Source organism: Salvelinus sp. IW2-2015, unplaced genomic scaffold (genome assembly GCF_002910315.2).
Source record: "Salvelinus sp. IW2-2015 unplaced genomic scaffold, ASM291031v2 Un_scaffold245, whole genome shotgun sequence".
Taxonomy (NCBI): domain Eukaryota; kingdom Metazoa; phylum Chordata; class Actinopteri; order Salmoniformes; family Salmonidae; genus Salvelinus; species Salvelinus sp. IW2-2015.
Window position 1 is genome coordinate 1511711 of NW_019942528.1, and position 23258 is coordinate 1534968.

The 23258-nt window shown below is 43.4% G+C and overlaps 1 protein-coding gene across 6 annotated transcripts in view; it reads left to right on the forward strand.

The window, feature by feature from the left end:
* Nucleotides 1-1162: 1162 nt before the first annotated feature.
* Nucleotides 1163-23258, forward strand: part of LOC112068216 (echinoderm microtubule-associated protein-like 1) — an 83443-nt gene continuing 61347 nt past the window's right edge. For all 6 annotated transcript variants that reach the window (XM_024135308.2, XM_024135309.2, XM_024135310.2 and 3 more), the window contains exon 1: nt 1163-1758. In XM_024135308.2, coding sequence (XP_023991076.1) covers nt 1584-1758 — 175 coding nt within the window. In that variant the 5' untranslated portion in view covers nt 1163-1583. The remainder of the gene's footprint in view (nt 1759-23258) is intronic.

Genomic DNA, 23258 nt, shown 5'->3' on the forward strand with positions numbered 1-23258 from the left:
CCTTCTTGTTTAGCTTCTTGGGATGATAGAGCGGGAAGATGTGATGTCGCATTGTTTTGTGACATTGTGGTCCAAATCCCTCTCTGCCCCAGTCTGACTCCAGGGCCAAATGTTGCAGATAAAAATGTCTTGAATAGGGTTGACATTATTCAATGTTCAGCTTGTTAGAGAGGCATGTTAGAGAGCTTGTTAGAGAGGCCGTGCTTCTACACCTGCATTGCTTGCTGTTTGGAGTTTTAGGCTGGGTTTCTGTACAGCACTTTGAGATATCAGCTGATGTAAGAAGGGCTATATAAATACATTTGATTTGATTTGCATGTTTGTTCTACATCACATATGAAATCGTTGAAGTGTTGACTGGTAGACTGGGTCAAATCAAATCAAAGATTATTTGCTGTGTACACAGATGTTATTAAGGCAGGTGCAGGGAATTGCTTTTGTGTCTAGCCCTAGCAGTGCAGTAAATACCTAACAGTACAATAATAATACACAAATAATCCCAAGAAGAAAAAGAAGAAACAAGAGATTAAGAAATATCAGAACGAGCAATGTCAGAGTCCTGATATAAATGTGGTTTGTATAGACAGTATGGACAATATATAAGTAGGAAAAGGTATGTACAGCTCTAGTTATATAGGATGATGGCTCACTGTTCTGCAATAGAAACCCGTTTTCTTTGCTAGCCTCAGCATCCCTCTAATCTCTTCTCTGTGTTCCCTCTCTCTATTATTTTTCCTCCTGAATGGATGGATTCCTCTCCTCTCTTTGAGACTGAGAAAGAGCTTTATTCTATATATATTTATTCATTTCTGTGCGGTTTCTCTCATTTCAGTGGCTCTTTGGGATTATTATTGTCACAAAAAGATTTCTGGCAACATGCCAGAAGAGCTGAACAACAATATGGTGACTATATCAATGTATAATCCCATTCTTCTCATTTAATTCCTTCTACCAGCTGCAATCTTTTTTTCTTCCTTGTTTCCTTGTGACCCTTCTATTCCCCTTATTCTCTTCCTGGTGATCAGAGCCTGTCTCTCTCTCTCTAGCTCGCTTGCTCTCTCTCTCTGTTTATCGCTCTCTTGCTCTCTGTCCTCTCTAGGCAAAGAGGATGATCTGTCTTTTGAAAGAGGCCCAACCCCCTCTGCACTTGTCCACAGTTAGTGAAAGTCTGGGGCCGGGGAAAGCTGTCCAAGGTATTATCCAGACACTCACACGCACACACGCGCTCTTGCTCTATTTCTCTCTCTCTCACACACACACAGTCGCTGCTGCCAGCCCTCCACTTACAGCTCCAGCCTTTCAAAGCTGTTTTTCTTCTGGAGATCAGCACACGGTTTAACACCACACAGCTGCCACCGACGAGACTGAGGGAAGGAGAGAAGCGTGAGTAGAGGAAGTAGGGAGCGAAAAGGAGAAGCAGAGCAAGAAAATCTGTGTTTTCAAATACTCCAGGTTTTTTGAGTTTACTCCTCGGGACCATTCAAAGAAGAGAAGCGAGTCTGAGTTCACATGATATTATCCAAGTGAATGGGTTGCCATGGTAACTGACACTGGCAGCCTGACACGAGAAAACTCGATGTTGAATGGAGGAAGATCCTTGGTGGTGGCAAGCAAGTGAAAGTAACAGGGATTTGAGGGAGGCGAGAGGGAACAAGAGAGGAGTCAGTGGAGGAGCGCGGTGGAAGTCCAGAATGGAGGACGGGTTTTCCAGCTACAGCAGCCTCTATGACACATCTTCGCTTCTGCAGTTTTGTAACGGTAAACTCATCCTCATCCCTGGTTATCATTATGTGTGCTTGACATGACATGTCACCACTGCCTGGTTAAACTTATCACCAAAGAAGTAGTCCCTGCCGGCAGGGCTGTTGCATGTAGACATGAGGCTATTTTGGAGCTCAAGCTGGACTTGATGAAAGTGAAAGTTTATCCTTTGTGCTGAAAAGATGCAATCTTATGTGACAGACACCGATGGGATCGTAGGCTATAAGCTACATGACCCTAATTTAGACATAGCAGGGAACAATATTCAAATGTAGAGTTTAACCATGCAGAGATGCAGAGATTTGTCTTTCAAAACCTCCTGAGGAAATGTTTCTGCCAAGAATCTCAGTTGAAGGTCTCTGCGGCTGTTGTGTTCTTATGAAGCATTGTGCCTAATAATAATATGCCATTTAGAAAATGCTTTTATCCAAAGCCACTTACATTGTACATGTGGGTGGCCCCAGAGGGAATCAAACCCACAACCCTTGGTGTTGAAAGCATCGTGCTCTTCTGACTGAGCCACACAGTCTTCTCCCTGGTGTGCTGATTGTCATCAGTATCTAGTGGACAGTTCAAGTGTGATTTAACCTTTTACTGCAGTGAGCTAAATCAGGGTCACACAGAGTGTTTCTCGGTCGTCTTAAACAAATCTACTTTGAAACAAAAGTACACACCTCACACACATGGTTATGGGCTTAAATAAAAGAAGATACCTGTACCATGTCAGATATAGAGTTGAAATGTATTCAATTTTGAGTTGCATCACAATATTTGATGTACGTCACACAGAAGACTGAAATATAACAAAACCGTTTGAAATAGAAACATCAGATTTTCTGCGTGAAAAGTTATGTAATGTTTATAAATTATAAAATGATGAAAAATATTCATGACATTCCACCTGTGACGCCACTAGAGGGCAATTTGGACATTTGACTGCAGAAAAGTGTTTTAAGGGTGGAAGTGGAAGTGGAGTTGGGGTTGCAGGTTATTAGTGGAGTGAGTGAAGGTGCAGCGTGACACATCACTTTGTCACAACTAATCAATCTATTATCAACAAAGCCTGATGTCTGCTCGGATACAGGAAACACTGTCTGACACTTTATTTATAGCTCTGCTGAGCCAAAGGAAGTAGGGTGAGATGCTGGTCTTGGGCCAGTTTTGCGTTTTCCCAACTAATGATTAAGGTTAGAATTTGGATAAGGGAAGCTGATCCTCGATCTGTACCCTGGAGCAAAACAAAGAGAATACTTAAATTGTCTAACGATGTGGCTGATTAGTGAGTTATAGAAGGTTGGCAGTATAAAACTTCATTTCCATGGTTGGGAAATGAGAAAATCAATGACATTTACAAAGTCATGTCCCTGAACATGAACTAATACTGAAGTGTGCTCTGTGGTGTGCAGACATGGTGATGATGTCAATGATGGTCACGGATATTCTCTGGGTCATGTTGGATTACCTGAAAAACAGGTGTAGGCTGAATGTCAGGTTGGATCAAAATAAATAAAGCTTCATTCTCCAAGGATGAGTTGACCTTTTAGAGTGTTACGAATGATACTGTAATTTAAAGACAGAAAAAAGCCTACTGCAACATGTCATATATTGTTTAATTGCTGTCAACCTCAAGGGTGTTAATTAAAGGATTCACACACATACAGGACTATTGGGTCAAATTAGTGCAAGGGTCAAGACAAAATCCCRTTTCCCACTGTGTTGTCAAACATAAAAAATATTGTCTAAAGTCTCTGGGTTTTGAATGTTCTGAAGTCCCCCAAATGGCACCTACATGCATGCCCTAATCTGACATGGTTGACATTTTCTAATCATGTAGCGGTTAATGACTTTTCTGTGCAAGCGAAAGGCCAGTGAGTGCTTCAAACTGTTTACACTGTTTGTTATTACTTCAGAAAGTCTGGTTAGCTCCTACAAGCCAGAAGACGAAACATGCCAATCTGTTGTGACTCTTGCCAGGGATTTTCAAATGTTCTCTCACTAGAATGACTAAGACTGTCATACTGACTGAGAGGCTTGGTTCATATCAAGCGAGAGGACCTCATTGTTCCAACATACAACTTAATTGTGTGTAGTCTGAAGGCTCTGAAATCACCCAATGGTGTATTGGCCAGCTGTAGCTCTGCCCGTAAAAGTGATGTCATTTGTTCTTGAACGCTTCATGTGTTAGTGATCAGCCAACCAGACTAATGGCAGGGGAGACTGGGTCAGCGACTCAGCAAACTGGAAAAGCATGCTTTTGTCCCGAGGAGATCGGCTACTAAGGGAAATTATCCCCATTAGTAGCCTAGTAGTCCAATTATCAGGGAGTTGCATCTTTAGAATAGGATCTACAGTATTGAATGTATCCACCACAACTTATGAGTGCCTTTAATGAAGAATTGATTAAAGGTGTTTTTTGTTTTTTTGCTGTCCCTATCACTAGGTGTCTGACTTAATACTGACAGTGGACAGTGGATGATCTGGTCGTATTCACTTAGTGTTGTTATGACTGATCAATAGATTATGAATCAAAACAAGGTGGTCAATCCAGAGAATTCACTGTTTTACCCTTCAGATTTAACCAGACATCCTTATCACTTCCCTACACCCCCTCTCCTCTAGGGCCTGCAGTGCTGGCACTACCCGCTACATCACCAATGTCACCACGAGATTGGTAGTTGGCACACAAACAGTGTGACACGGTTCCCTCTCCTCTTTGGTTTCTGTAAAGCCATTAATGGAAGCACATGCAAAGGGATTAAGTCCTGCTCGCGTTACCAACAAACCAACAAAAACAGACAAACAAAAGGTTGGGCCAGGTCGGGCCAGCCCATGCCTGCCTACAGTCAAGGAATACTGACCTGTACCCAAATGTGCTCTCTGAGATTTCTACAGTTTTTTAGTTTCTAAAAATTCCTGTTTTGTTGGCCTCTCCATGTTGGAGTAATGTTGACTAATCCAACAGCACTGATCCTACTCTATCTTCTAACCGATGTGGTTCAGTGACCACCCTCTTGTGATGAGTAACCTTGCCAGAGACCTGGGGCCTCATTTATAACCGTTGCATACATTTCACACTAAATATCCTTCACCACATTAAAAGGCTGAAGGACAGCTTTTTATTGTTGAGCGAGTATTTCAGTTCTGTGGGTAAGATAACTCGTCACTGCTGATCAATTTTAAGGTTGGCCATTGATTCCCTTTAGTTGCATTGGGCTCTCTTTCTGACTCTTCTGGTGATTTGTTCTCTCTGTTTGCTTAGTTGAAGCCAGACTACACTGAAGGATAAAAGTCATTTTCTCTCTTGAATGGAGAGATATTCACAGAGGCGGTTTGGGCTGTTGTGGCACCGCCATGCTGTACTCTTCTGCCAACTTATCTAACCCCCTTTCTCCTCCTCTTCGGAGATAAGAGATCGCCGTTAATGTCCTATGCTGTCGTTTCTGTTGTAGAATACAAAGCATAAACACTGGAACAGACAGTTTGAACTACTTTGCAGATATGAAACCAACAGACACACATAACAGTCAAAAATATCAAATTCCTAGTTTATGCTGCAAACGCAACTTTATAAGATGTTTTAAAAATAGGTTCTATTTGACTCAAAATTCCATTCCATTAAGTAAGGGATTGTTGGCTGAATAGATGGATGCAGTTCAATACATGATTGATATATAGTGAAAATAAAATCCAAGAAAGTTTCCACATGCACAAAAAGCCTATTTCTGTCAGATTTTGTGCACAAATTTGTTGACATCCCTGTTAGTGAGCATTTCTCCTTTGCCAAGATAATCCATCCACCCTGACAGGTGTGGCATATCAAGACGCTGATTAATAAACAGCATGATCATAACAGAGGTGCACCTTGTGCTGGGGACAATAAAAGGCCACTCTAAAATGTGCAGTTGTGTTACACAATGCCATAGATGGCTCAAGTTGAGGGGGCGTGCAACTGGCATGCTGACAGGAATGTCCACCAGAGCTGTTGCCAGAGAATTTTATATTAATTTCTCTACCATAAGCCGCCTGCAGCGTCATMTTAGAGAATTTGGGAGTTGGTCCAATCGGACCAGGTGTAACCATGCCAGCCCAGGACCTCCACATGCGGCTTCTTCACCTGCGGGATCATCTGAGACCAGCCACCTGATGAAACTGTGGGTTTGCAAAACCGAAGAATTTCTGCACAAAATGTCATAAAATGTCTCAGGGAAGCTCATATGCGTGCTCGTCGTCCTCACCAGGGTCTTGACTTGACTGCAGTTCGGCGTTGTAACCGACTTCAGTGGGCAAATGCTCACCTTCGATGGCCACTGACATGCTGGAGAAGTGTACTCTTCACAGATGAATCCCGGATTCAACTGTATCCGGCAGATGGCAGATGGCGTCGTGTGGGCGAGCGGCTGGCTGATGTGAACGTTGTGAACAGAGTGCCCCATGGTGGCGGTGGGGTTATGGTATGGGCAACGAACACATTTGCATTTTCTCAATGGCAGATACCGTGACAAGATCCTGAGCCCCATTGTCGTGCCATTCAGACACTGCCATCACCTCATGTTTCAGCATAATAATACACGGCCCAATGTCGCAAGGATCTGTACACAATTCTGCATACTCATGCCAATTTGTGCACACAATTTGAGAGAAAGAAGCTTTTTGTGCGTATGGAACATTTCTGGGATTTTTTGTTTCAGCTCATGAAACATGGAACGAACACTTGACATGTTTATCTGGGCACAAGGCGAGACCCAGATGCAGAGGCAGATGGTTGGAGTCTTAGATGTTTATTGATCCAAAAAGGGGTAGGCAAGAAAATGGTCATGGACAGGCAAAAGGTCAAAACCAGTTCAGAGTCCAGGAGGTACAGAGTGGCAGGCAGGCTCGAGGTCAAGGCAGGCAGGTACTGAAACAGGCAAMGGTCCAAACCGGGAGGACTAGCAAAAAGTGAAGAGAAAAGGCACGAGCACGGGAAAAACAAAACACACTGGTTGACTTGGACATACAAGACAAACTGGCACAGAGAGACAGGAAACACAGGGATACATTCACTGGTGAAAACAAGCGACACCAGGACAGATCAGGATGTGACAGTAACCCCCCACCTGCGCATACCTGGCTGACCGGGGTGAAAAATCAGGAGGCATCTCACCGTATACGCTGGCTGGCCATCGATGACCCGGAGGGGGAGGGATGTGCCTAGAAACAGAAGACAAAGGACTGAGGCACGGGCTTAATCCTGGAATGGAAGATACGGAGGGTACGGGGTAACACAAGACAGACAGCAGTGGAACTAAGGACTCTAGAGATGGGAAAGGGACCATTGAAACGGGGGGACAGTTTGTGGGACTCCACCCTAAGGGGCAGGTCCCTAGTGGAAAGCCATACCCTCTGCCCAATGCGGTCGCGGGGAGCTGGGGTCCAACGACAGTCCACTTGTCGACGATACCTGGAGTTGGTCTTGAGAAATGCCGCCCTGGCTCTTCTCCAGGTACGTTGACAGCAGTGGACAAACATCTGGGCCGAGGGTACGCTGACCTCCTGCTCTTGTTCTGGGAAGAGTGGAGGTTGATACCCCAAACACCACTCAAAAGAGAGTCCTGGGAAGGGTGTTCTGGGCATACTCCACCCAGACCAGTTGTCGGCTCCAGGTAGTGGGGTTGGTTGAGACCAGGCATCTCAGGGTGGTTTCTAGGTCCTGGTTGGCTGGACGTTGGATTAGGGATGAAATCCGGAGGAAAGGCTGGCCGACGACCTAATAAGGCTGCAGAACGCCTTCCAGAACTGAGACGAGAACTGAGGACCCCGGTCGGAGACSATGTCCACCGGGAGTCCATGGATCCGGAAGACGTGCTGCACCATAAGCTGGGCCGTCTCCTTGGCAGAGTTTAGTTTGGGGAGAGGGATGAAATGGGCAGCCTTGGAGAATCGATCCACTACCGTCACAAATAAATTGATTTTGTCCCCCCACACCAAACGCGATCACGACACGCAGGTTAAAATATCAAAACAAACTCTGAACCAATTACATTAATTTGGAGGCAGGTCGAAAAGCATTAAACATATATGGCAATTTAGCTAGTTAGCTTGCACTTGCTAACTAATTTGTCCTATTTAGCTAGCTTGCTGTTGCTACCTAATTTGTCCTGGGATATAAACATTGAGTTGTTATTTTACCTGAAATGCACAAGGTCCTCTACTCCGATAATTAATCCACACATAAAACTGTCAACCGAATCGTTTCTAGTCATCTCTCCTCCTCCCAGGCTTTTTCATCTTTGAACTTATACGGTGATTGGCATCTAAACTTTCATAGTATTACCACGACGACCGGCAAAACAGTTCGTCTTTCAATCATCCACGTCGGTATAACCAATGAGGAGATGGCACGTGGGTATCTGCTTCTATAAACCAATGAGGAGATGGGAGAGGCAGGACTTTCAGCGCGATCTGCGTCAGAAATAGAAAGCACTTCTATTTTAGCCTTTGGCATCTCAGACGCTCGTTGGCGCACGCGGACAGTGTGGGTGCAATAATTGAATAACATGAATATCTAAATTTATTTTTGCAAAGCTCGCGCACGCGACATGTCTGGTCTGGTCAGCATGTCAGATTGACAGTGTTGCCATCCGATGGACGGAGCCCAGTGACAAAGTCCAGAGAGATATGGGACCAGGGACGATGAGGGACAGGTAGTTGCTGAAGGAGGCCAGAAGGAGCTTGCCGTGGAGTCTTGTTCTGAGCACACACTGTGCACGCGGTGACGTAGGCAGAGACATCAGGAACCATTGTGGGTCACCAGAAACGTTGTCGGATGAAGGCTAGGCTACGACGGGAACCTGGATGAATGGGCTCATTTGAGGAATGAGCCCATTCCAGGACGGGACTGAGTTAGGAACAAATAACCGGTTAGCCAGGCCCCCTTCAGGTTCAGGCTGGGAACGTTGGGCCTTGCGAACCAAGTCTTCAATACCCCAATCCACTGAAGCAGCAAGGCATGAGGTAGGGAGAATGGTTTCGGAGACCGAGGGTTTGGCAGAGGAACTGTATATGTGGGAGAGGGCGTCTGGCTTCACATTTTTGGAGCGTGGGCAGTAGAAAATGGTGAAGTTGAATCTGGTGAACAATAAAGCCCACCGGGCCTGCCTGGAGTTAAGGCGCTTGGCTGTATGGAGATATTCCAAATTGTTATGGTCGGTCCAGACCACGAAGGGCTGTTCTGCTCCTTCCAGCCAATCCCTACACTCCTCCAGCGACAACTTGACATCCAGGAGTTCGCTGTTTCCAACGTCATAGTTCCTCTCAGTCGGACTGAGACGATGAGACAGGAAGGCACAAGGATGGAGCTTCTGGTCCTGTGCAGATCGCTGGGACAGAATGGCCCCCGCTCCAACATCAGAAGCATCAACCTCTACCACAAATTGACGGGATGGATCCGGATGTACGAGGATGGGTCTTAAAGTCCCATACTCCTCTGACACAATGCTCTTTTCAGTGTGCATGATTGGCTAACCTTTTCTTCCACAAACAAGGCCTTGTGCACAAATAACAAACAGCCAGTTGTTCAGACAAGTCACAGCATTGTTGTAAGAGTTAGGATTTACATATGGTGTGGAAACCAACTGAGAAGGGTAACACTGGACAATCAGGGATGTTCCGAGCCAGATACTGTGTATGGGGTAGACCATATGAATTTACAGTGAATTTGGCAGTCTTTTACAGGCAGCTCGGTGGTAAGTCACATTCTGTATTTCATATTACAGTACACTTACTGTAATATAGTTATGGTATCAAAGCAAGTACTGTGTAATGACACACAGTAAAATTGACTGTGTTATACTGTAAAAAAATCGGGATGAATGAATGAAAGAATGGATGAATGAAATTCATTGACGGGAGGGGTTTGATTTRATTCATGTAAGAAATGCAACCTTGTTGAAAAAACTATCCCTATGGGGGCACAAGGAATGCATAAAAGCTGAGTCAAACATACTATTCTTTGAAGAGAAAGACTGAACTGAGCTACTTAAATGCTTTTGAAAATTAATTTCATTGATCTCATTCTCTTTATTCCCTTACCTGTGATAGTGAATGTTTTCTATCTTGATAGATTTTTCCATCATGTGAATATACACACAATCTAATTAGGAATCATATCTCTTAGCCATCTGCTAAACTGGGCTTTTCCCCATTTCCCCCTTGTATTAACAGATTTCAAACAATCAGCTCAGGGTGATACTCTCATCAGTATAAGGTTAATTATATCTCGTGTGATTAGTACTGGGCATTGAAAACATGGCATTGAATTATACATTTAAGCCAGGCCTTGTGATGGGCCATGGCTTTGGGGTGGGGAAATATGCAATTACATATAATTACACTAGAATTAAATAATTCACCTTGTCATACTAATTTAATTCATCCCCTTGTCATAATATTTTCAGTGAAACATACATCACAATTGGCCTACTGGTCTAATCATTTGCATACTTGCATATTAAACCCAAATACCAGATTTGAATAATCCTGATAGCTCCAGATTTAGTTATAAAACACCTTTGATTGTACAACTCTTGTGAGTAGATTGGGTCTTTACGTGTCAAAAAAGATACATGTCAAATAACACTATTTGACGTGTTAAATAAGCTTTTAATTTGACACGTCAAATAACACAATTCTATTAGAATGTTGTGTGTGTTAAATGTGCATTTGTAAGCCAAGCGCCACCACTATCAGTAGCACTGTCAAAGCTGTACAAAAAAGTCTGCAAACAAGCACACACTGGCCATGAACGATGTGTTTACAATAGCGCAATGGTAATAAGGTATTATTTGTTTGACCGCAACTTCTGGGGTAGCTAGCTTTAGCTTGGTACCTAGCTAGCACCAATACAACCAGCCTGAAAACAATGACCAGTAGAAACTGCAGTCATTTTCATTATCCTTAACAATGATTTAGGAATCCTTGTGAGTAAGTATTTGCTATGTAGCCAATTGTTGTTCGCCTATTGAAATTGAACTTCAGTTTATGAAAATAAATAGCTAGCCAGCTACTTAACCTGTTATGGCTGCAGGGGGCGTATTGAATAACTGGAAAGAGGTGCCCATTTTCAAACGGCCTCGTACTCAATTCTTGCTCGTACAATATGCATATTATTATTACTATTGGATAGAAAACACTCTCTAGTTTCTAAAACCGTTTGAATTATTTCTCTAAGTGAAACAGAACTCTTTTTACAGCCCATATCTGAAGTAGATTCCAAAAGCGAGGTCTCTCTTCAAGAGCTTGTCTATAAAAGGGCATGTCACTTAGGACTGTAGAAACACGTCATACACCTTCCCCTGGTGTTCATGCGGAAGTGAGAGCAGAAATGACTTGATTATCTCGTTCTGGGATTGAATACAACCTCTTGGAGTGAGAGGTACGCCATTATTTATTTTTTGGAAGGCGCGAAGTTGGACCTGGAATCGCCTCCTGGAAAACCGTCGTTATAGGTGAATATGATCTCCGGCTTCGATTTTATTTGATACATGTCACAATATCATCCTAAAGTATGTTTTTTCAATATATTTTAATTATATTATTGAAATTTATTCGGGAGTTTAGACGTGATGCGTTGGAGGAATTTGTTCAAGAAGGAGAGGTTAGCGCCGCACGGCCAGTGTGCTTGCTAATTCAAGAGGGAAATAGTTCGTTCTGGATCCAAACAAAGACGGTTCTGAACAAAGGACCCCTTGTACAACATTCTGATGGAAGATCAACAAAGATAAGGACCCAAGGGATGCGATTTCATATATCTGTCGAACTGTGCTATCGCTACCGTTTGTCTTGAGTCAATGCTGCTGTGTGTTAGCTATTGTAGTAAGCTAATATAACGATATATTGTGTTTTCGCTGTAAAACACTTCAAAAATCGGAAATATTGGCTGTATTCACAAGATCTTTGTCTTTCATTAGCTATCCACCATATATTTTTCTGAAATGTTTTATGATGTGTAATTAGGTAGTTGACGTTGGTGTCTGTATTACTCTGGCTACTCCCGTGCTATTTCTGACTGTAGCTATGATGGTAGCAGTAATGTAAAACTGATTTATAGCTCAAATATGCACATTTTTTGAATAAAACATAGATTTATTGTGTAACATGTTATAGGACTGTCATCTGAGGGAGTTGTTTTCTAGTTAGTTAGGTTGGCTTTGTGCATGCTACCTGCATGCTACCGGTGCTGTGAAAAATGTCTGTCCTCTTTTGTATTTGGTGGTGAGCTAACATAAATATACGTTCTGTTTTTGCTGTAATACATTTAAAAAATCGGACATGTTGGCTGGATTCACAAGATGTTTATCTTTCAAATGCTGTATTGGACTTGTTAATGTGTGAAAGTTAAATATAAAATAAAAAAATAGTTTTGAATTTCGCGCCCTGCACTTGAGCTGGATGTTGTCATAAGTGTACCGACCTCGGGCTTGCAGCCTTGTTGCCCAAAGCTAACGTTATAAGCAGCCAGCTAGCTTCATCTGCTAGTGACGCTCGACCGGACCGGGTTATGTGTTGTGAAATTAGCCACAATAAGGACTAGGCACAATAGTGGAATTTGCGGTTTGCCTTCAAAATAAAAGTACCCTTTTAAAAGTGATGCAGAAGGTTACAATTGTTGAATTATTCCATGTTTAGACTAGAAAATGTTTAACAAGGTTGGAATGTGAAGCAATGAAATGGGTTACCAGTCTACTCGGTGACACACACAGAACACAACTGTGAAGAGTTTACACAAATATTAGGGTTGTAGCTCTTATCGCGGGACTGTTGACTGGGTGAAATCACCTTCCCAGTCAGCCTATTGTGTGTATTGACATTCATATTGCACTGTACAGCTTTACCTAAGGATTGGGGATCAATGAAATGGGATATCAGTCTACTCAATACCCAAGATATTTTTTCCCAACGTCCTCCTCAGAGTTATCAGACTCCAAAACATCCACGCAGTATTGTTTTTGCTRGGGAATGGTGTTCAATACACATGGGTTGATAATAAATGTGGCTCAATTCACAGTTGTTTCAGAGTCCCGCAATAAGAGCTACGATGCTAATGTTTCTCTGGGTGTCACTGAGTAGACTGATACCCTATGTCATTGATCCACAATCCATAGGTAACGGAACCCAAACCGGCTGCGCGCGTGCGCCATCGTGCCCCATCGTGCGCCATTGTGCATGAATGTATTTTGTCCCCCGACACCAAACGCGATCACAACACGCAGGTTAACATATCAAAACAAACTCTGAACCAATTATATTAATTTAGGGACAGGTCGAAAAGCATTAAACATTTATGGCAATTTAGCTAGCTAGCTTGCACTTGCTAGCTAATTTGTCCTATTTAGCTAGCTTGCTGTTGCATCTCTCCTCCTTCTAGGCTTTTTCTTCTCTTGACTTCATACTGCGATTGGCAACTTTCATAAATTAGGTGCATTACCGCCACTGACCTCATTCGTCTTTCAGTCACTCACGTGGGTATAACCAATGAGGAGATGGCACTGCTTCTATAAACCAATGAGGAGATGGGAGAGCCAGGACTTGCAGCGTGATCTGCGTCAGAATATAACTGACTTCTATTTTAGCCCTTGGCAACGCAGATGCTCGTTGGCGCGCGCAAGCAGTGTGGGTGCAATAATTGAATAATATAGATTTCAAAATGTATTTTGCACGTGATGCGAGCGCTGTAGTCAGCCTGTAAGGCCGTACAGTGAAATAAGCATGCCCCCAATGCAATTCGAAAGTCTAATACTTCCAGTGTGATTTCAACAGCTTTTTGTCAAATTAACAAATTGTTGTCTTTTGTTGATTTTATATAATAACATTTCAACCTCATTTAGCATGAACAATTCAATTATGACATAATTCTATTTGTATTAATTTGCATCACTGTCAATGACTTTTATTTTGAAGGCTAACCGCAAAGTCCACTATTGGTGGCTAGCTTCACATAGATGGGTCTGACCACCATTAATCAAATAAGAACTGTTTTATAAATGAGGGGTATTTTAGATGATGACACCTAGCTATATAGTTAGCTAGCTAACTATAGCTACTGAAACAGATTATGACATTTTGCTGTGTTTTTGGTGAAGAACATTGTTTGCATCCATGAGCTAGCTAGCTTTCTTTTATGACCAGCACTGTAGGTGCGCGAGACAACTTTACCAGCATCATAGCATGCGTATCGATGAATCGTTGTGACATATGAAATACGAGTGATAGTGTAATCAATGTGTAATAACTACGTAAAAAAATTATGAACACGTTCAATTATTATGTGACGTGCAGGTATATTCAGGTCCTGATTGGTCAACAAGCTTAATTGACACGTCAAATAGTGTTATTTGAAGTGTGTCTTTTTTGACACGCAAAAGACCCAAACGGCGTTCCATAGAGGAGAGAGTCGGGCCGACCATTAGTTATAGGACTGATGCTATGCCCCACTTCTTAAAAATCAAAGCGGTGTGTGTGCGTGTATCCTTCACAGTGTTGCCATCGGGATTGTGCTGTACCCTCCTCCCATAGAAACGAGTGATGTTGCCTAATTTCTATGCTGTGGTCTCTCTGTTCTGTCTGGGAGCCATGAGGGATTGAGTAATTTACCCTAAACTGTGGCCTGGGCAAGGCTTTGAGCAGGTCCTAGCGGATGCAAGGATGATGTACAGTATGTAGAAAGGAGGGAAGGAGTTCTTAATCTGGTTAGAGACAGGATCCCAATATTGTACAATGTTACCAATCCCAGAGTAGCAATTGTAATACATAGTATTAGCTGTGCCTATTTTTGTTWGTCTCCAGTTTTACTAGTAAACGGGACAATTTTTTCCTTGTTTAAATGGTTGGCATACAGATTCGTTTTTTTGTTGGTGGCTTTACACCAGTCTGATAAATGTCTCTTCTCAGATGAGTCCATATTGCTTTACACACAATGCCTATAAAACGTGTATTTACTCTTAATAGGCAAGGATAGTAAAATAATTGCATTATAATGTCCTAGCACAGATGTGATTTAGCTTGACCAGTAATCAAGCGAGAAAGCTAACATTTTGTAGCATCTTGCCACTGAATCTTAACCCTTCATAAAGATGGTGCTGCAGTTGATAGTGGCCGATTTATGGCTCCTGACCAATTCTGCTATTTTGTGTGTTTTTTTACGCTAATCTGAACTTTTTTGTACGTAATGTCTCTGCCATAATGTCCCATGGACGAACACAGCTTCTGGACATCAGAACATTCAGGAGGCTGAAGAAATTGGCTTGGCCTTTAGACCCTCACAAACTTCAACAGTTGCACCATCGAGAGCATCCTGTTGGGCTGTATCACCTCCTGGTACAGGAATTGCACCGTCCTCAACCTCAGGGCTCTCCAGAGGGTGGTGCGGTCAGCTCAACGCATCACCGGGGGAACACTGCCTGCCCTCCAGAACATCTACAGCACCCGGTGTCACATGAAGACCAGAGAATAACATCATGGACCTCAGCCAACCGAGCTACGGCCTGTTCACCCTAATACCATCCAGAAGGTGGACACAGAACAGGTGCATCAAAGCTGGGACCAAGAGACTGAAAAACATCTTCTATCTCCAGGCCATCAGACTGTTAAATAGTCACCACAAGCTGGCCTACACCCAGTACCCTGCCCTGAACGTAGTCACTGTTACTATCTGGCTACCAACCAGTACTCTACCCTGCGCCTTACAAGCAAGGTTTGAAATAAGTTCTACCCTCTTGTGGCTTTGAGTCAGTGATTCTTATCACAGCATTATTCTAAAATTGARTGAATTGTTGTTTTTCCTCGTCAATCTTCACACAATACCCCATAATGACAAAGCAAAAACTGGTTCAATTTTTTATTAATGACATTTACATAAGTATTCAGATCCTTAACTCAGTACTTTGTTGAAGCACCTTTAGCAGTGATTACAGCCTCGAGTCTTCTGAGGTATGATGCTACAAGCTTGGCACGCCTGTATTTGTGGAGTTTCTCCCATTCTTCTCTGCAGATCCTCTCAAGCTCTGTCAGGTTGGATGGGGAGTGTCGCTGCACAGCTATTTTCAGGTCTCCAGAGATGTTAGATCGGGTTTAAGTCTGGCTGGGCCAATCAAAGACATTTAGGGACTTGTCCTGAAGCCACTCTGTGGAGTGGTTGAAAAGCGAGTTATATTGACTCCAACCGAAGTGTATGTAAACTTCCGACTTCAACTGTTTACATACACTTCGGTTGGAGTCATTAAAACTCGTTTTTCAACCACTCCACACATTTCTTGTTAACAAACTATAGTTTTGGCAAGTCAGATAGGACATCTACTTTGTGCATGACACAAGTCATTTTTCCAACAATTGTTTACAGACAGATTATTTCACTTATAATTCACTGTATCGCAATTCCAGAAGATTATATACACTAAGTCGACTGTGCCTGTTAACAGCTTGGGAAATTCCAGACAATGATGTCATGGCTTTAGAAGCTTCTGATAGGCTAATTGACATACTTTGAGTCAATTGGAGGTGTACCTGTGGATGTATTTCAAGGGCTACCTTCAAACTCAGTGCCTCTTTGCTTGACATCATGGGAAAATCAAAAGAAATCAGACAAGACCTCAGAAAAAATTGTAGACCTCCACAAGTCTGGTTCATCCTTGGGAGCAATTTCCAAATGCCTGAAYGTACCACGTTCATCTGTACAAACAATAGTACGCAACTATAAACACAATGAGACCACCTAGCCGTCATACTGCTCAGGAAGGAGACCCGTTCTGTCTCCTAGAGATGAACGTATTTGGTGCGAAAAGTGCAAGTCAATCCAAGAACAACAGCAAAGGACCTTGTGAAGATGCTGGAGGAAACGGGTACAAAAGTATCTATATCCACAGTAAAACGAGTCCTATATCAACATAACCTGAAAGGCCGCTCAGCAAGGAAGAAGCCACTGCTCCAAAACTGCCCCAAAAAAGTTTGACTACGGTTTGTAACTGCAAATGGGGACAAAGATCGTACTTTTTGGAGAAATGTCCTCTGGTCTGATGAAACAAAAATAGAACTGTTTGGACATAATGACCATCGTTATGTTTGGAGGAGAAAGGGGGATGCTTGCAAGCCGAAGAACACCATCATAACCGTGAAGCACGGGGGTGGCAGCATCATGTTGTGGGGGTGCTTTGCTGCAGGAGGGACTGGTGCACTTCACAAAATAGATGGCATCTTGAGGATGGAAAATTATGTGGATATATTGAAGCAACATCTCAAGACATCAGTCAGAAAGTTAAAGCTTGGTGGGTCTTATGGGTCTTCCAAATGGACAATGACCCCAAGCATACTTCCAAAGTTGTGGCAAAATGGCTTAAGGACAATAAAGTCAAGGTATTGGAGTGGCCATCACAAAGCCCTGACCTCAATCCTATAGAAAATTTGTGGGCAGAACTGAAAAAGCGTGTGCGAGCAAGGAGGCCTACAAACCTGACTCAGTTACACCAGCTCTGTCAGGAGGAATCGGCCAAAATTCACCCAACTTATTGTGGGAAGCTTGCAGAAGGCTACCAGAAACGTTTGACCCAAGTTAAACAATTTAAAGGCAATGCTACCAAATACTAATTGAGTGTATGTAAACTTCTGACCCACTGGGAATGTGATGAAAGAAATAAAAGCTGAAATAAATTCTTCTCTCTACTATTTTTCTGACATTTCACATTCTTAAAATAAAGCGATGATCCTAACTGACCTAAAACAGGGAATTTTTACTAGGATTAAATGTCAGGAATGGTGAAAAACTGAGTTTAACTGTATTTGGCTAAGGTGTATGTAAACCTCCGACTTCAACTGTATTACCGCAACTAACCGGTACCCGCACAATTTTTATATTTTTGTATTTCATCTTTATTTAACCAGGTAGGCTAGTTGAGAACAAGTTCTCATTTGCAACTGCGACCTGGCCAAGATAAAGCAAAGCAGTGTGACACAGACAACAACACAGAGTTACAAATGGAGTAAACAATGAACAAGCCAATGACACAGTAGAAAAAAGAAAGTCTATATACAGTGTGTGCAAAAAGCATGAGGAGGTAGGCAAGAAATAGGCCATAGGAGCGAATAATTACAATTTAGCAGATTAACACTGGAGTGATAAATGAGCAGATGATGATGTGCAAGTAGAGATACTGGTGTGCAAAAGAGCAGAAAAGTAAATAAAATAAAAACAGTATGGGGATGAGGTAGGTAGATTGGGTGGGCTATTTACAGATGGACTATGTACAGCTGCAGCGATCGGTTAGCTGCTCAGATAGTTGATCTTCAAGGTTGGTGAGGGAAATAAAAGTGTCCAACTTCAGCGATTTTTGCAATTCGTTCCAGTCACTGGCAGCAGAGAACTGGAAGGAAAGGCGGCCAAATGAGGTGTTGGCTTTGGGGATAATCAGTGAGATATACCTGCTGGAACGTGTGCTACGGGTGGGTGTTGTTATCGTGACCAGAGTGCTGAGGTAAGGCGGAGCTTTACCTAGCATAGACTTATAGATGACCTGGAGCCAGTGGGTCTGGCAACGAGTATGTAGCGAGGGCCAGCCGACTAGAGCATACAGGTCYCAGTGGTGGGTGGTATAAGGTGATTTGGTAACAAAACGGATGGCACTGTGATAGACTGCATCCAGTTTGCTGAGTAGAGTGTTGGAAGCTATTTTGTAGATGACATCGCCGAAGTCGAGGATCGGTAGGATAGTCAGTTTTACTAGGGTAAGTTTGGCGGCGTGAGTGAAGGAGGCTTTGTTGCAAAATAGAAAGCCGATTCTAGATTTGATTTTGGATTGGAGATGTTTAATATGAGTCTGGAAGGAGAGTTTACAGTCTAGCCAGACACCTAGGTATTTATAGATGCCCACATATTCTAGGTCGGAACCGTCCAGGGTGGTGATGCTAGTCGGGCGGGCGGGTGCGGGCAGCGAACGGTTGAAAAGCATGCATTTGGTTTTACTAGCGTTTAAGAGCAGCTGGAGGCCACGGAAGGAGTGTTGTATGGCATTGAAGCTCGTTTGGAGGTTAGATAGCACAGTGTCCAAGGAAGGGCCAGAAGTATACAGAATGGTTGGAGTAGCCAGGAGGAAGGCATGGCCAGCCGTTGAGAAATGCTTATTGAAATTTTCGATTATCATGGATTTATCAGTGGTGACCGTGTTACCTAGCCTCAGTGCAGTGGGCAGCTGGGAGGAGGTGCTCTTGTTCTCCATGGACTTTACAGTGTCCAAAAACTTTCTGGAGTTAGAGCTACAGGATGCGAATTTCTGCTTGAAAAAGCTAGCCTTTGCTTTCCTTACTGACTGTGTGTATTGGTTCCTGAGTTCCCTGAACAGTTGCATATCGTGGGGACTATTCGATGCTATTGCAGTCCGCCACAGGATATTTTTGTGCTGGTCAAGGGCAGTCAGGTCTGGAGTGAACCAAGGGCTATATCTGTTCTCAGTTCTGCATTTTTTGAACAGGGCATGCTTGTCTAAGATGGTGAGGAAATTACTTTTAAAGAATGACCAGGAATTCTCGACTAACGGGATGAGGTCGATATCCTTCCAGGATACCCGGGCCAGGTCGATTAGAAAGGCCTGCTCGCAGAAGTGTTTTAGGYAGCGTTTGACAGTGATGAGGGGTGGTCGTTTGACCGCGGACCCATAGCGGATACAGGCAATGAGGCAGTGATTGCTGAGATCCTGATTGAAAACAGCGGAGGTGTATTTGGAGGGCAAGTTGGTCAGGATAATGTCTATGAGGGTGCCCATGTTTACGGATTTAGTGTTGTACCTGGTGGGTTCCTTGATGATTTGTGTGAGATTGAGGGCATCTAGCTTAGATTGTAGGACTGCTTACCACTACTGGGTGTTAAGCATATCCCAGTTTAGGTCACCTAACAGAACGAACTCTGAAGCTAGATGGGGGGCGATCAATTCACAAATGGTGTCCAGGGCACAGCTGGGAGCGGAGGGGGGTCGATAGCAGGCGGCAACAGTGAGAGACTTATTTCTGGAGAGGTTRATTTTTAAAATTAGAAGTTCAAACTGTTTGGGTATAGACCTGGAAAGTATGACAGAACTTTGCAGGCTATCTCTGCAGTAGATTGCAACTCCTCCCCCTTTGGCAGTTCTATCTTGACGGAAAATGTTGTAGCTGGGTATGGAAATCTCWGAATTGTTGGTGGCCTTCCTAAGCCAGGATTCAYACACGGCAAGGATATCAGGGTTGGCGGAGTGTGCTAAAGCAGTGAGTAAAGCAAACTTAGGGAGGAGGCTTCTGATGTTGACATTCATGAAGCCAAGGTTTTTTCTATCACAGAAGTCAACAAATGAGGGTGCCTGGGGACACGCAGGGCCTGGGTTTATGCAGGGCATTGAGTCTGTACCGTTACCCCACTGTATATAGTCTCACTATTGTTATTTTAATGCTGCTCTTTAATTACTTGTTAATTTATTTTCTTATTCTTATCCGTATTTTTATTTTATTTTTAACTGCATTGTTGGTTAGCGGCTCGTAAGTAAGCATTTCACTGTAAGCGCTACACATTTTGTATTCATGTGACTAATACAATTTGATTAATCCGTACACCTATATGAAATCCCGCTACGACGTCCAACGAGCCATCAAACAGGCAAAGCATCAACACAGGACTAAAATTGAATCCTACTACACAGGCTCTGATGCTCAACGGATGTGGCAGGGCTTGCAAACTATCACGGATTACAAAGGGAAACCCAGCGACGCGAGCCTACCAGATGAGCTAAATGCCTTCTGTGCTCGGCTTTGAGGCAAGCAACACTGAACCATGCATGAGAGCACCAGCTGTTCTGGACGACTYTGTGATCTCACTCTCTGTAGCCGATGTGAGTAAGACATTATAATACAGGTTAATTTTTGCAAGGCTGCAGGGCCACACGGAATACCAGGACGCGTACTCAAGGCAAGCGCTGACCAGCTGTCAGGTGTCTTCACTGACATCTTCAACCTATCACTGACCCGGTCTGTAATACCAATGTCACACCCTGATCTGTTTCACCTGTCTTTGTGATTGTCTCCACCCATCTCCAGGTGTTGCCCATTTCCCCCATTATCACCTGTGTATTTATACCTGTGTTCTCTATTTGTCTGTTGCCAGTTCGTCTTGTTTGTCACGTCAACCAGTGTTTTTGTTCTCAGCTCCTGCTTTTCCCAGTCTCTCTTTTTCTTGCACTCCTGGTTTTGACCCTTGCCTGTCCTGACTCTGAGCCCGCCTGCCTGACCACTCTGCCTGCCCCTGACCATGAGCCTGCCGACCTGTACCGTTGCCCCACCTCTGGTTTACTGACCCCTGCCTGCCTTGACCTGTCTATTGCCTGCCCCTGTTGGATTATTAAACCATTGTTAATTCAACGTTGGCTGCATCTGGGTCTTACCTTCATTCCTGATAACCAACTTATTTCAAGCAGACCACCATTGTCCCCTTGCCCAAGAATGCTAAGGTAACCTAGCACTGATATATATAGCCATGAACTGTTTTGAAAGGCTGGTCATGGCTCACATCAACACCATCATCCCAGACACCCTGGACCCACTCCAATTTGCATACCGCCCCAACAGATCCACAGATGACGCAATATCCATTGCACTCCACACTGCCCTCGCCCACATGGACAAAAGGAATACCTATGTAAGAGTGCTGTTCATTTACTACAGCTCAGCATTCAACATCATAGTCCCTCCAAGCCAATCACCAAGCTCAGTACCCTGGGACTGAACACCTCCCTTTGCAACTGGATCCTGAACTTCCTGAGGAGCCACCCCCAGGCYCTGAGGGTAGTAAACAACACATCTGCCGTGCTGACCATCAACACGGGGGCCGTCAACTGTATGTGCTTAGACCCTCCTGTACTCCCTGTTCAACCACGACTGCGTGGCTGCACACGACTCCAACACCATCATCAACTTTGCTGATGACACGATGATGATGAMGCAGCCTATAGSGAGGAGATCAGAGACCTGGCAATGTGGTGCCAGTACAACAACCTCTCTCTCAACATCAGCAAAACAAATGAGCTGATTATGGACTACATGAAATGGAGGGGTGAGCACACCCCCATCTACATCGATGGGGCTGTAGTGGAGCAGGTCGAGAGCTTCAAGTTCCTCTGTGTCCACATCACTATGGAATTAACATGGTCCACACCCACACAGTTGTGAAGAGGGCACGACAGAGCCTCTTCGTCCTCAGGAGGCTGAAAAGAATTGGCATGGGCCCTCAGATCCTCAAAACGTTTTACAGCTGCACCATTGAGAGCATCTCTTACTGGCTGCATCACCACTTTTTACAGCAACTGCAAGGCACCTGACGGTAAGGCGCTATAGAGGGGGGTGAGTACAGCCCAGTAGCAACGGTCATCAACATTTTTAAAAACAATTCTAATAAATGCAACAGTTGATGAAGATACTCCAATCTTTTTGAATTTAGAAAATCCATCAGATATTTACTGAATTATAGCACATAAAACATTTTACTGGCATGAACAATTAATGAATGGTGTTCAGGGATTTTGGTGGGAATTCATGTACATAAAGGGGTGAAACAGGCCTCAACCACCAAAAGGCCGCTCCAGTCATTACCACAAGCCCGTTCTCCCCAATTAAGGTGACATCAACCTCCTGCGGTCTAGGCCTACATGCACTCACCTGCGCTGTCTAGACTGCCTCATTAATTACTGTTGTCATGTTCTGTTGTGTGTCAATTGCAGGATACCCTCAGATAAAAAATCAAGACGCTTGGCTCTAGATTATACCTATCTAGTGTATATATACTCTACATTGTTTGCAAGATCAGACATATATCACTATAATCTGAGTGTTCATTTTCAGATGTTGCATTCATTTCAGTGCATCTAATTTGTAAACATTTCAACTGTGTTAAATTAACAAAAAATGTACCCTGATTAAATAAAGTTATCTTTCTTCTCTTTCTTGTGATGTAAGTGTTGAGACGATGTGTTAAATCGCAGACAAAGCTTCAGCATTGTTATAGATGCAACAGAAAGACAATGTATTCCATTGAGCCCATTTCAGCCATTACCGGGGTGTGTTTGACAGGTCATTACAAACATTTCCGCTGTGCTAACGTTAATGGGAATAAATGACAGACACAAGCAAGAGTATGAAAGAGTCATACATTTTTGGGCACTAACTCTCCTGCACTGACTCTATGCACATACACTGGACTCTACCCACTCACTCACACATACTTACACTAACACACACACACACACTCCCATACACGCTTTCACACTCACCACATGTTGCTACTGTCTATTATCTATCCTGTTGCCTAGTCACTTTACCCCTACCTACAGTGCCAACAGAAAGTATTCATACCTCTTGACTTATTCCAGATTTTGTTGTGTTACAGCCTGAATTCAAATGGATTAAATAATATTTTTTCACTCATCTACACACATTACCTCATAATGACAAAGTGAAAA